This window comes from Anolis sagrei, chromosome 1 (assembly GCF_037176765.1).
Source record: "Anolis sagrei isolate rAnoSag1 chromosome 1, rAnoSag1.mat, whole genome shotgun sequence".
NCBI lineage: Eukaryota > Metazoa > Chordata > Lepidosauria > Squamata > Dactyloidae > Anolis > Anolis sagrei.
Genome location: NC_090021.1, coordinates 164,551,562 through 164,566,824, shown reverse-complemented (window position 1 = coordinate 164,566,824; position 15,263 = coordinate 164,551,562). Strand labels below are relative to the sequence as shown.

Sequence of the window (15,263 nt, the reverse complement as noted above, 5' to 3'; positions counted from 1 at the left end):
GACTTAAGGTGAATCACAGGATTTTCTTGTTAAGAATTATTCAGGGAGGGAATTGTCTTTGTTTGAGACTGAGAGAGAGTGAGTGACCCTAGATCACCCAATAACTGAGCAGAGATTCAAACCCTAACCTCCAGAGACATCCAGTTCTCAAACTGAATTAACTCAATTTAAAAACTTAAACATCTAAGAATTAAGGAAACACAACAGAAAATACTGACAAAATGCTATAGAATCCCTTACCAATTGGGGGTTCTGTAGCATATTACCAAAAGGACAACAACATTGTGTTGAAATAAATGTGGCAAAACATGAAAATATGTGCATATGTGGTGGGAATGTGACAAGGTACACAAATTTTATAAGAAAATAAAGGGTGAAATGGGAAAAATACCTGGGCTAAAAAAAGAGCTGAATAAAAATCTGGTTTTTGCCATGAAAATGGAAGGAAAAGATTGTAATAAAGATTGGGCAAATATTATAAAGGAAGGCACAAGCAATAGTTGCGCTGAGATGGAAAGAGCAAAACAAATGGTAAATTTAAAAAATGGTACGAATGTTTAGCTGACTATATGCTCCAGGATTATATAATTGAAAGGAAAAATAAATATATAGATTTGTATGCTATAGGGCACTAGGTCTCAAATTGGAAAGAACTGATAGCCAAAGTGAAGGGAAAAATAAAATACAAGAAACTAAGTCAAACCATCTCCTTGATCCAACAAATGGAATAAAGGCCGAAATTGAATCACAACTGTTTCCGAAGGGAGGAGAGTGAGGGGGATTGGAAATAAGGAGAAAGGTGTAAGTAAGAGACTAAGCCTAACTAAGGTGGAATTGGAAAGGAGTAGAAATTGAGCTGTACTGGAAGAGTATGTAATCTCTTTTACTTGTATTGACTGGTTTTGTTTGTTTAATTCTTCTGTCATATAATGGTGACAGTTATACTCTATTTATACTACTCAATAAAATAAATTTGGGTGGGGCACTATGCCATACTGGCTTCCCCTTTGATACAATATTGTTCTTCAGCCTTAGTCTCCTACGTGGGCTCAAAAGTTTTCCATTAACTTCTCTGAAATTATAGAGCACTGTTATGCAGTATGGGCTGAATCTAGAAATCTTGCTGTGTTGGTAACAGCCTGTGTGCCAGGATCTTCTGCATCTTGACATGTAGTTGCCACCTTTTACACATTCACATCTTGTCTAACAAGGAGTTCGACATAGGTGCATTTCCCTTGCATAGCATTGTTTTTGCAGCTACAGGCAATATCCTGCTTCTGTATGCAGACTGTTCTTTTTGGATCAACACATTTGATGACAACAACAAATGAGTTGTTGCTAATTTAGAACAAATTATTTTAATGGGAACAAGCCCACTATATAAAGCAAATACACATACCTATACTGGTAATGACACATACATTCCCAACCATATACTTTGATAGTTATTGATTGTTTCTTCTTCCTCTTCTGCTTTTATTCTATTCTTCTATACTAGCGCTTCTTGAACTTCCTCCTTCATGCTTGGCTGGATCTCACAAACACGCACAAGGTAATTAAAGTTCTTCTGTCCTCTATGTTGCAAGGAATACAACTTAGCAAATTTTCTAACTTCTACTTTGTGTAAAGCTGTTTTCTTACATTTTCGTTTCATGTGATCTTAAACTTTTTATTTTATTAAACTCTCCTAGAACCCAACACCTCAACATTTCCCTCTTCTTCTTTTTTTGCTCCCAGGCGGTGCATGCCCTTGTTATTTCATAATTTCCATACAGATTTTCAGAAATCCTACGTAAAAGGTCTTTGAGACACTACATTTTAAGGTGCTTTCTGTCCGCTCACTAACCCTCACATGTTTTCTTTAGGCTCCTAAGTCTGTTATCGTTGTGGACTTTGTATTTCTGTTTTGTTTAAGCTACATTAAGACATTCTTCTTAATTGTTCTTTCAGTTCTTAGCACAGAGAGACGAGATCAAGTGACAAATAACTGCAATGATAGTGAAGTGGTCACACATCTACTGGCAGAGGTAATTTTTTTTTACTTATTCAATTTTGGTGTATAAGTTTTGTTTCGTGTTGTTTTTGCTTTTATTATTTTGTGCCTTAGCTTCAACAAATTGTTTTTTAATTGCCGTTATATTTGGCATACTCTAATCAGTGGGTATATCTACAACCATTATAAATATCTAGTTTATTTTTGCCATGTCATAATAACGTGTTACAATAAAACGAAAAAAATCATTATTCTGTGTTCAATAAGAATAAAGATTTGGTCTTTATTAGCAAAATTTCAAAGGCTGTGTTATTAAACTTGGTGCAATAATTGAAATTGTGTGTTGCCCAATCTAACTCAAGAGCCCCAAAACAAATTAAAATAAAAGTAATGGTTTGGAAAATAATGCTTCATATTTTTTTAAAAAAAGAAAAAATAATAATAATTAGAGGAAGGAAGGTGTTGTACCTCAGAGTTCCCAACTGTCTCCTTTGTTCTGCAACATCTGGAGGAGCTCATCTTGAAATTTGGACTGAAGCGTACCCAGTTTGTAGATAATTCACTGTTCTTCCTCCCATTTCCATCAGGGAGGCAATATTAATCTGAAAAAGATACCTGGAAGCAGTTCTGGGACTGAAGTAAACACATTCCAACTTTATCAAATAAGACAGTAGCTATATTCATTTAAGTGCTGCAAGTCTGGATTGAGGTTTCCAGCTGGGTTTGTTCAGGGTAGCTTTCCTCCTAAACTTATCTTGGAAGAATCAGGCATGAAATTTTGAGGTTTTAATGGATCTAGCATTATCTGTATAGATCCACAATCACATCCCCATGTAGTGGTTACTTCTCAATTAGACTAATAAAATGCAGTTTACATAGAGCAACCTGTAAAGATAATCTGGAAATGTTAGCCAAAATCAATGTGACATTCTAATCTTTCAAACCCTGAACTATCAGAAACAATTTAATTGATTCTGCTATACTTGCATGGACCAATCTAGCCCTAGACTGACCTCAGAGACTATGGCCTTCTAGTAGGGCCAGTCAGGATTTCTATGTATAGTATTAATTTAAACACAAGTTTCATCATTACTAAATGTTGTATCCAACAGTATAGTGTTTAATTAGCTTAAAGGTTGAGAATAAGAAATATTTTCAGGGAAACTGATTTTGTTTTAACTTAGGACAAAGTTTTCTGCTAGACATCTTAAATTTGCAATGCCTTCCCCACCCTCAGTTTCTTCACTATCATATTTAAATAGGAAGACATTAAAGTCAAGTTTTGAGAAGCAAGAATTGAACTGTTTTCTGTGTTTTGCAAATGAGTTGTTTAAGTTTAATTTAAAATTAGGATTGGAATACAGTGTTGAGAGAAACAAATAAAGCTCTTTCTTGATATGTTTAATCAGAGAGATCGGGACCTAGAATTAGCAGCACGAATTGGGCAAGCCCTATTGAAACGGAACCACATCCTCACTGAGCAAAATGAAGCTCTGGAAGAACAATTGGCCCAAGCCTTCGACAAGGTGAGTAAACAGAATTGGGATTCAATCCTTTGTAAGTAGTAGATGCTATTTGTTTTTGGGGGGATTTTTTTTTTGGTAGAAATTCATATTAATGCACCAAAAAAACTACAGGCACTCCCTGAGTTACAAACATCCAACTCATAGTTAAGAACGGGGATGAGACAACAAGAAGTGAGTGAAATCTACCCCTCAGAAGGGAAATTGACTCCTGGATGAGTTATCATGGGGAAAAGGTGTCTCCACTGAAGCTTTGTCGCTAATCCTTGTTTCCACAACAAACCAATTTTTTCAAAATTCTATTAACAAGGGACAGAAAGCGAGGTGAAATCTTCTGAACAGAGGCACAGACAACAGAACAAACACCACAGGAGTGTTAACCCTTCCCTGTGCTATCCAAACCTAAAAGATATATATATATATTGGCTGGAGTTAGATTTTAAAAATGTACCTGTTCTGACTTACAAACAAATTCAACTTAAGAACAAACCTACAGAACATACCTTGTTCGTAGCATTAGGGACTGCCTGTATTACAGAATATATTTATATATTTATGTTTAAAATCTAACTAGGTGAAGAAGTAAAATCAACCAACAAAATAAATATGAAAATAGAAGTTGAAAAGCACAAGATATTATTATTTTCATATTTAGAAAATCAGAACAGCAATGCACCTATTTTCTCAGAACCATTATGCAACAGGGCAGTCCAGAATGTAGTAAAATAAGGAAAGCTTTGTTTGCCTAGTCTCCCGGGAATCTCTTACAGTTGGTAAATCAATGCAGGGGTTGATGAAGAAATCATAAGTGGAATCTTTCATCTTTCTGATATAATAAAAGATTTTTCTGTTCTAATTAGAGTGCTAGGCTGAGTCTCTGTATAAGGAAGAATTAGGAAGATATTAGGAAGAATCTCTTTACAGCTAAATGTGTGTCTGCTTACTGCAGTATTCAACCAATACTATAGTTATGCTACACAGAGTGTGGGCTATATGCAAACTTCTTATGTGTTCCAAACTGTGAGTAATATTTGTCAGAACATGTAAGCATGTCTAATTGCATGCATAAGACTTGATTCCGCTAAATTTAGAATAGTATTAAAATGAATAAATTAAGCATTTCAGGACATCATGTAAAGGCAGCATGATTCAGCGAGCAAGCAAGCTGGGGTCAGGTCAATGCCTTGATGGGAAAACAGTTTGGGAACACAAGGCTGTGTAGTTTATGAGAAAATAATACTTAAATGGATACATGTATTTTTAAGGCTTACTATCTAAATGTAAAGAAAAAAGTGGAAAAATAAGGCTACAGTTCAACATTTTAAAAAGCAATTAATGACAACCAACAATTTACATAATTTTAAAAGTATACAATGAAGACATTGAGATTGTAAAAGATTTGCTATATTTTGGGTCATCAATCAAAATGGAGACTACACTCAACAAATCAGGAAACTAGAACTTAGAAGGGCTGTTATGAAGGAACTCAATACGATCTTCAAGTGTGATATATTGAATACCAAAGTCAAGATTGCCTACGACATTGTATTTCTAGCTTCTATGTTTGATTGGGAAAGCTGGACAGTAAAAGCATCTGATAGGAAGAGAATCAACTCTAAAATGTCATCCTGGAGGAGGATTCTGGAGAGCCAATTAGGCAAATAAATAGGTCAAAATCCAAATTCTCCTAGAAGAACCAAGGCTGCCATACATTGACAATAACATGATTCACTACAAAAGGCAATGATGTTTAGCAAGACAGAAGGCTATAGGAATAGAGGAAACCACATTACAGGTAGATAGACTCATTCATGGAAGCCACAGCCCTGAATTTACAAGTGTTGCTGACTCTTAAGATTAAACACACACTGAGCTGTGTTTCTGCAACATTTTTAGCACAACATTTCTGTGGTTTTAAAAGAACTGTCATACTTACACAGTGCTTTGCCAAGGAGTATTTCACAGAGGAGGGTACATTATTACTTTTTTTAACCTTGTCAGTGAAATGTCTTGAAGTAGCAGCAGTGCTCTGTAGTCTTGACTATGTTCAGTAACCAAACATGTTTTGAAATTAGGTTCACCAACTACAGCATGAGCTGACAAAAAAAGATGAACTGCTTCGTGTAGTTTCTATTGCTTCTGAAGAAAGTGAGACTGACTCTAGCTGTTCCACACCTCTTCGCTTCAATGAGTCCTTCAACCTGTCACAGGGCCTTGTACAGCTGGATATATTACAGGATAAACTCAGGGACCTGGAGGAGGAGAACCTTTCACTTCGAACAAAGGTAAGCTACATTCATATACTTTCCTGACATTAACTGGAGTGGTCAAAAAGGACTAAAGGAAGGATATAGTTACGAAGCCAATGTCAAACAATGCAGTGCTCAATATTGAATTAACATTGCTTATGTATATACAACAGCTTTTCAAATACAGCTGTTGTATACACATTATCCAATTGTTTACCTTTCACATGGTAGGTTTTCATTGTACTGATGCATACTTTTTCCTCGGGTTCTTGTGTTTTCAATTTAAAATAATCTTATGGGATTTTTTAAAAAGATACTGTCATTGTCATTTTCCATGAATTATCTTTGACATCTCTCATTTATCTGGGTTTATATTTTGCATGAAAGAAATAGGATTCAGACCTTTCTTTGAATGAAATTAAATGAAAGTTGAACTGAGCTCTCAGACTTCTTGGAGCTTCAACTAGATCATTTAAGATATAAAGCAAAATGATGTTTATTTCTCACTCCCTGTATATATGTTATCACAGTGTAGCCATTTATTTATAGTATTTCTGTATCGCCTCCCAACTCAAAGGGCTCCCGAGGTATAAGCAGTCTAAAAACAATCGTAGCATAAAGAATAACCCTAGAACAATTTCGGACACTGACTGTCATGTAGAACTGTCATGGTTTGGGTGCTCATCAGAAGCTTAAAAGAGATGGGACCCAGCCTAACTTCCTTGGTTGGGGAGTTCCACAGTCCAAATGCGCAACAGAGGAATCCCCATTACATCCCTAGGTATTGGGATGCACAACAGGGCCTCCTTTTAAGATCTCAAATTTATGACAGGCGCATGTGGGAGGAGGCGGTCCTTTAGAGATCTTGACTCTGAGTCATTTTAGGGATTTATAGGTTAACACCTTCACAAATTATCCTTAGAATATAATTAGGTCTTGGGGGGAGGGTTCTCTCAGTATTGGTAGATTTCTAGTTATATTCAATTACTTATTATTATTAAAATGCATATTTTTACTTTGAGACACATCAAGTTGAATTATGACACCAGTTACGCTATGCATACCAAACCTTGGCCTTCCAGATGTTTTGGACTTTGGCTACCAGAATTCCTGACTGTTTTCCAGCTTGTCTGGGACTTCTGAGAGTTGAAGTCCAAGGTGTCTGGAGGACTGAAGTTTCGGAACCACCATTCCATATTGTCTTCTGAATATTAACCTTCGTAGATAAACTAGCAATATTTACACTAAATTAATTAGAGTTTAGTCCTAAACCCATTCACTCAAAAGTAACTTTCATTACATTAAGTAAGGCTTACTTCCAATTAAGAGTTCAGAAAATTGCAACATTCATTAGTTGTAGAGTGAAGGAAGAGAAAGTCTTATATTTTGATATGAAAATATTCTTAAGTGGTATGTAGAATTCAGAGTCTATAAACTAGATTTTCAAAATAATTAAAGAATTATAAGGGGCAATGTCCACTGTTTTTCCTTCATACATGCTTTTGTGTGAAACCTTTCTCCCATTCTGATTTAGAAATCAGAAATAGGTTTGCCATACTTGCAACATGAACTTTTATAAAATTAGATAGCTCACTGTTATATGTACTTCCATTTAAGCCACTACTTCCAATTCAGGGGGATACTTCTTGTTATGAACAAATGTAAAGTTGGAAGATTTGTAAAAATGTACCATCTGGACTCTAAAACAGGCCTCTCACAAAGTAAGATGGTTTTATGTGAATTCTAGACATGTCAGAACCTTGCATCCTCTGAATTGGAAGTAGTGGCTTAAGTGGGTGTACATGCAACAGTGAGCTATCTAATTTTATAAAAGTTCATTTTGCTAGTATGGCAAACCTATTTCTGATTTCTGTGGAAGGAGGGAAATTATTCATATGTAGGGCTACTTTTAATATTAATGAAGACTTCTGAATGATCTTGAAGGCCTGCCATTTGAAGACGGAAACCATGACTTATGAAGAAAAAGAGCAGCAGCTGGTCAGTGACTGTGTCAAAGAGATCAGTGAGTACCAAGGTGATATTTTCCACTGGAAATAATAATATTTGTTGTCTTGAAATTCAAGCTCATACGCCTCTCCTTCATGTTGTGGCTTGATGTTACCAGCTGATATACCAGCACTTCTTCTCCTTTAGCATATGTTTTGATTTTAGAAGAATTCTAGTAATAACTTAGATACTGTCCTTCCCTCTCAAAAACCATTTTTACCCTTTCCCTCCGATTCTTTAAAGTATGGTTGAAAATTGTGTCTTTTTGTTTGAAGTAAATGCTGTTAAGCAGAACATTGAAATTAGGATGTGGTATTCATACCAAAAGTCAGAATTGCTAGAAATGGTAACTTTAAAGTAATGAATGTTGTTAAAAAATGACAAATTGTCACAGTGGTTTCCATTTTCATCATGTGAATGTTCTTTTTTTTGTTGTTGTTTCATTATGTAAGTTTTCATATAAGAATTGTATACAATGAAGGCCCAAAGGATATTTATTCTTTTTCACGTGAATGCAAGACAATTATTTAATTAACTAAACATGATCTGTGCTATAATTTTAGGGGAAACACATGCCCAAATTGCACAAATGAGTGAAGAGTTGACCAGAAAAAATGACGAACTGCTTAACTACCAGGAGGAGATTTCATCCCTCTTGTCACAGATCGTTGATCTTCAGCATAAAATCAAAGAGGTTTGTGTACATATAGGCTAAAGTTAGGAATACTTGACATGTCAGTAGTTATTTAGATTACAAGAGCTATTATTATTTCCCATGGTATGCAGGGCAATAAAGTAACTGCTTTCTGTATCCCTTCAGCATGTAATTGAAAAGGAAGAGTTGAAATTGCATCTGCAAGCTTCCAAAGATGCCCAGAGACAGCTGACAGCAGAGGTACTAGTATCTTCTGTGTTCTCATATGACCCAAGAGGAAAAGACTAAAGAACATAAAATGAGAGCAAAGATTTTTTTTCTTCTTCTGTGAAAACTATTAGGTGACATGGGGTTTCCAGAAAAATATTGTAATTTTGTCTGGAATATTTTTGATGTTCTAAACTGGTACCTATTTAACTTACTTTGTTTTATTTAAACTAATAATTAGTAAACATAACCTTATTAAAAGAGCATTTTTATTTTCATTTGTTGTATACATTTATCTTTTTTTCATTAGTCCAAAGTGTTTAGATTAGAATATTTGATTTAAGAGGGGCAAAGATAAATGAAAGATACTTAGGCTAACGTCTTGTTGCCATGAGAGAGCATTTCCGAGACTGTAAGATAGTTTGGATTCTGCCTTCCTCTGAGATAGGAAAATACATGAGATGTGTGAATCCTGCAGAATTTTGGGGTAGAGTGATGAGATGATAAGTTTATTTTTAATGATGGATGTTGGTGGCCAAAAATATGATGATCTACTCACCTTGACTTTATGCAAATACTTTCCTCCTGCCTTTGTCCCCCAACAGCCACTGCCAAAACTGAACTTGTCATCTCATCATCATACCCACAGGTTTGCATTTCTGTTACTGCTTACACACAGAACCTGTTTATTCATAGCTGGAAAGCTCTGCTCTTGTCATGAATACTTTTTGAACCTTAATAATGTTCTTTAATCCATTTTCATTTGGGCAGATCAGGCACTTTCAGAGAAAGAAGTAGACTCACAGACCCAGTATTGGCTTTACAGCAGCTATGTTGATTACACAGACAAAGGGGAAATCCACATACACTCAGCATTCACTTCACATACATTCATTCAACATGCATACTTACCACCTTCTTCATTCAGTCAATCTTGGAAGGAGGTGTTCAGACTCCACATTCCCCACAGATCTGACACTTTTCCAAGAGGAAAAGAGTCTATTTGTATAGTAATTTCTGCTGTTTTTTTCTGGGTAGTTTTTACAACCTGTCTTTCATCTAAGAAAAACAACATAAATTCCAGACAGATGTTGTTTTTCTTCCTTAAAGTAAGGAACCATTGTTTCTGACTTCCTTAACTTAAAGAATCATTGTCTCTTACTATGTAAACATGTGCTATTTACGCCAAAAGTTCCCAGATCAGTTATATCAGCAATTCAGAAGTTTTTCTTCATCAGCACTTTTGATCTCCTCCATAATGCAGTTTTCTAGGTTCCAAATTTCTTAGGATAGTGTCTTCAGCCTTGGCAGGCCTTAACAGGCCCTTGGCCAGACCCCAATAATACAATTTCACTCAATCCACATATGACACTCTTAAATACATCACTCCATGCATGATGAAGTAAACCTATGTCTAGGTTGTTATGCTGCTAACATCTTTCAGTCTTAAAGGTGTTGCAAGATCCCTTAATATACACGTCCTTGGCCTATTTGATACTTCCCACTGTACCCAATGAATTACTGCCTTTTTTGTCATCTTGCAGCTGCATGACTTACAAGAGCGGAATGTAGAATGCCTGGGAATGTTGCATGAGTCACAAGAAGAAGCCAAGGGACTGCGCAGCAAAGCCAGCCAAGCTGCCCTTCTCGGTCGCCCCCAGTCCTGTGGAGTGTTTCCTGTGGTACGTTGGCAAGGGATGGCTGCTGGTGCAGCACATCCCACTGGCTCCGCAGGATCCTTGGTTCTGCTGGCTGGTTTCCAGCAAAACATGATCTCTGTAAAGAACAGAGAGTGACAGCCCTGGGGATGGGGGGGGGGGGGGGGAGAGTTAGCAAAAGGCCTGGCTATCTTTCCTTTGGCCTTTCAGGTTTATCCTTCCCCCTGCCTCCTGCTGTCACCTGCATTTGTTACTGTGGTTCATAAGTCTCACTGGGAGAAGGAATACTATATGAAAAGGATTAAGATGGCTTTGCCATATCTTTGTATAAGTGTAACCCTACATTTTATCTTCAAATACTTTTTTAAAGGATTCTGAATCATGCTTTTGTTCTGTTCCCAGTATTGCAATGTTGAGTCTGTTTATTTGGGAAGGGAGGCGTTGCCTTCATTTCAATATTATTATTGGGATCCCGTGCAAACTTCTCCAACAGTCTTTTAATGAGGTTTCTTCTGCTGCTCTTTTAGCAGCAGGAGGAAGAAAATGTTAAGTCATCTGTTTGTCAAGAATATTCTTGGAAATAAGAGCTGCTTTATTTTTTCCCTCCATCTCTTCTGATAAGAAAGAAAGAAAGACCTAATATTGACCATAGTACTTGTTATTGCAAATTATTATTATTATTATTATTATTATTATTATTATTATTATTATTTCTACTTTGCATTTCTTTCTTGCTTGAGACCCAAAACATCCTATGACATTATTATTATTATTATTATTATTATTATTATTATTATTATTATTATCCGTGGTGGCACAGTGAGTAAAAGCGCTGAGCTGCTGACCTTGCTAACCAAAAGGTCGCAAGTTCATATCTGGGGAGCAGCGTGTGCTCCTGCTATTAGCCCCAGCTTCTGCCAACCTAGCACTTCGAAAACATGCAAATGTGAGTAGATCAATAGGCATCGCTCCGGCGGGAAGGTAACAGTGCTCCATTCAGTCACCAGCCACATGACCTTGGAGGTGTCTACGGACAACGCCGGCTCTTCGGCTTGGAAATGGAGATAAGCACCAACCCCCAGAGTTGGTCATGACTGGCCTTAATGTCAAGGGAAAACCTTTACCTTTGCTTATTATCATCATCATCATCATCATCAATCATCATTATTATATTTATTTATAGTCCACATTTCTTTCTTTCTCAAGACCTAAAGCATGTCATGACATCATCATTATTTATACTCCACACTTCTTTCTTTATTGAGAAACAAAGCATGTCATTATTATTATTATTATTATTATTATTATTATATTGTTATATTGTTATTATTAGATACGCAATAAGGTTAGTACACAGCAAACAAGGTCACTATACTGGCTTTTGTATTCGATCACACATCGGACACTTTCCAAGTGTCTAGGACTGTGTGATGTATCAGCAAATAATGCATGCAGATCAGATTAGGATGGCTTTTTGCAGCTGACAAGTGGTAATTTTGTCAGCACCAATTGTTTTTAAGTGCAGGCCAAGGTCTTTAGGCACTGCACCCAGTGTGCCAATCACCACCTTGACTGGCTTGTGCCAGATTCTTTGCAGTTCTATCTTTAAATCCTCATTATCATGTAAGCTACTATTATTATTATTATTATTATTATTATTATTATTATTATTATTATTACCATCATCAAGAAATGTGGAGTATAAATAAATATGATTGTTTTAGAGTAAAGTTATAGCCCAGATTTTGTATGGTGCTGCTGTCTGGGGATGGGATGAGTCTCAAACAGCAAAGCTGGAGGCTCTCCAGAATACATTTCTTAAGAAACTACTGAGACTCCCACTGGGCACCCCGGCAGTCTTGGTCCGGGCAGAGGTTAGTCTCCCCTCCATAAGATCACGTGTTCACTCCACCCTGTTTAGTTATTAGAGAAGTGTAAAAGACTCCTCAGTTAGCAAAATGCAAAGTCTGGAATACAAGATACCAGAAGCTGCTTGAATTTCACCCCACTCTCTCTGATAAGCCCTCTGTCTTGAACTCAAGGAAGAAGCTTCATTAATCTATATTTTAATCACTGTGTCCAACATGATAGGCAGGCTATTAATAACTCCAAAGCCTTCACAGCCCTTCGTTTTCAAAGTATGCCCACAGCAGTGATTGATGGCAGAAACATGGGCACCCCTCTGGCTCTTCGTTTATGTGTTTGCGGGGCCCCGGAAATTGAGGATTTGCCTCACTATTTGTTTTTCTGTCCTCTGTACTCTGAGCCAAGAACCAAAATCCTTGGGTCTATTCTTCACCTCCTCCAAACCAACACTGTGTCAGAAAAGATTTTCTATCTCTTGGCTGACACTAACCCTGTGGTTATTCACAAGGTGTCTCTTTTTGCCCTTGCAGCACAGAAAATCCAGGCCAAACTAATATTTGATATTGCAGTTGACTGTGCTGGGATGCTTTTAATAAATAGTGACTGTTTATGTAGTTTTAATAATGCTGTATCTATTTGGTTTTACCTGGTTTTTAATTATGCAGGTGCGAGTCCATACAGTATGTAGTATTTTAAAGGTGCATCTTGCCATCGATATATGTAGCATTTTAATGATTTATAGGATTTTATTGTGTATTTTATATTGTTTTTAAAAATCTGGTGTTCATGTATTTATCTATTTGCTTTGTATGTGAAAGACCTATAGTTTAAGCATCAAATAAACTCAATACTGTATTTAATACTATTCAAAATAAATATGATGATGTTGATAATAATATTGGAACTTTAGTGGCATTTCCTAATGGCTATGTGTACAAAGAGTGAAAGACTGTGTATTTGAATGTTATTAAGAAATATATCTAAAACTAGAAACTAGGTTAAAATTGAGAGTTATGTTCTTCAGCCTTTGTAACCAACGCAAATTGTTAATATCTGCTACTTCTCTACCTAAGTCTTAGTTTATGCCTTGCTGAATACTATAGGAATAGAATCCCAGTAAGCATTTTAAAACATCATTATTTGAAATTGTTACAAGGTTGTTTAATGTCTCAGTGTTTCACCATCTAAATGGCTTCTTGGAAGTATCTTCTTTAATACAAAAGTCTTGAAGAGCTAAGTGGTGAGTAAAGGATCAAAAAACAAAAGTGACCTTCCCAGGCCTTGAGAATGAAATCCAGAGAATTTACAATATTATCGCTTAGCCCCACAGATAGAACTGTGAAAAAGATATAAAAACCACCATCTCAACTGTCAGACATGGGTTTCGTTTGGATATTTTCTCATGTTTCCTATGATGTGCAAAGAAATACACATGGTCCATTTTACAATCATATTAAGTCTTTGTAATATACTCTCCACTTTAAGGACTCTTTGGCAGCAGAAATCGAGGGAACGATGCGGAAAGAACTGAGTATGGAGGAAGAATCTGTCTCTAAGCAAAAGTAAGTGCAGTACTTGGTTTCGTAATTCGATTTCATTTTGACATGTTACTACATCTCTCAGCACAGTCAGCCCTAACACAGCATAGTACAGATGGACCTGGGTCTCCCATTTTTGTTAAAATACAATCTTTTATTGCAATATTTTCAATGTTTTTTAATTCAGATGTTATCAATAATATTGAAAAAATGTTTCAAGTAAAATATTGCATTAATTGGAAACACAAGAGAGCTTTAGAAAACAGTTAAAAACAAAGTAAATGGCAGATGGGAAGCATATCACAGGTTACAGCCAAATGCCTTCCTGAATAATAAACAAATAAGCAAGCATTGTCGAAGGCTTTCATGGCTGGAATCACTGGATTGTTGTAGGTTTTTTCGGGCTATATGGCCATGTTCTAGAGGCATTCTCTCCTGACGTTTTGCCTGCATCTATGACAAGCATTCTCAGAGGTAGTGAGGAGGTGACCTCACTACCTCTGAGGATGCTTGCCATAGATGCAGGTGAAACGTCAGGAGAGAATGCCTCTAGAACATGGCCATATAGCCCGAAAAAGCCTACAACAACCCAAATAAACAAGCAACTTGCATAACTGTCAGCAGAAAGGCAGCAGAGAAGGAGATCCATTGGCCTAATGGCTAGGCTACACAACACCTAGAATACAGGAATTTGTGCAAATAAGGTCATGTTCTTGTCGAGCACCTGGGCATCCAAGTTCGGGGCTAAACTGGATCTGGAAACTAAGACAAATATATTTTACAATTGATGCACAGTGTTTACCAAGTTATGATGCACATTGAATAAGATACCTTGTCTGGAGGAAGCTTGAAAGACATTTCCATATCAATTATTTTCTTTTTATTTCAGGGTGCAGCAGAAGCGTGTGTTTGACACTGTCCGTGTTGCTAATGTGATACGTGGCCGCTCTGCTTTGTGTCCTGCTCCACTGCCCATCCCAGGGTCAAATCGCTCAAGTGTAGTCATGACCTCAAAGCCTTTTCTTTCTGGCATGCCACACCTAGAAGGAAAGATGCATCAACCTCAGGAGATCAGGTCAGAAATCATTTTCAAACAAGAAAGAAGAGATAGTCTAACTTTGGAATGTGTACAGACCTTTTGTTGTTGGTGTTGGGCTCTACTCTTCCAAAGATTCTAGTTGCGGGAAGAGCTCTTATTTCTATCCAACCTACTTATGTATATATTTATGAGTTTCTGATTTTCTCAGCATCCTAACATGAAATGCGTATGCATAAATATATTTTTTCCCCTAACATTTTGTCCACCTTGGAAAATACTGTTAGAACATTTCCAGAAGCTTACTTGGATGATTCATTATTTCGTTATACAAGTGATATTTTCCGTTATATGTTCAAAGTCCATGCACAGTGAGTTTTCTGTGTCTATGACACGATTCCACTGCAATATTACAAGAGTCTTAGGCATCAGTATTAGATAGACTTGTGTAAACTTTACTACTGTTCAGACATCTTATCCCTTCCACTGCTCACAGGAACTCTGTTTACAATTTATAATCTCATTTGTTGT

The 15,263-nt window shown here is 36.5% G+C and overlaps 1 protein-coding gene across 4 annotated transcripts in view; it reads left to right on the top strand.

The window, feature by feature from the left end:
• Nucleotides 1-15,263, top strand: part of TRAK2 (trafficking kinesin protein 2) — a 46,528-nt gene that overhangs the window by 20,918 nt on the left and 10,347 nt on the right. For 2 of the 4 annotated variants that reach the window (XM_060783275.2, XM_067470045.1), the window contains 10 exons: nucleotides 1,499-1,552; nucleotides 1,951-2,027; nucleotides 3,403-3,519; nucleotides 5,592-5,801; nucleotides 7,710-7,800; nucleotides 8,336-8,466; nucleotides 8,593-8,667; nucleotides 10,179-10,316; nucleotides 13,644-13,720; nucleotides 14,586-14,771. In XM_060783275.2, coding sequence (XP_060639258.2) covers nucleotides 1,499-1,552; nucleotides 1,951-2,027; nucleotides 3,403-3,519; nucleotides 5,592-5,801; nucleotides 7,710-7,800; nucleotides 8,336-8,466; nucleotides 8,593-8,667; nucleotides 10,179-10,316; nucleotides 13,644-13,720; nucleotides 14,586-14,771 — 1,156 coding nt within the window. The remainder of the gene's footprint in view (nucleotides 1-1,498; nucleotides 1,553-1,950; nucleotides 2,028-3,402; nucleotides 3,520-5,591; nucleotides 5,802-7,709; nucleotides 7,801-8,335; nucleotides 8,467-8,592; nucleotides 8,668-10,178; nucleotides 10,317-13,643; nucleotides 13,721-14,585; nucleotides 14,772-15,263) is intronic. The other 2 variants (XM_067470046.1, XM_067470048.1) reach the window with 2 other exon arrangements.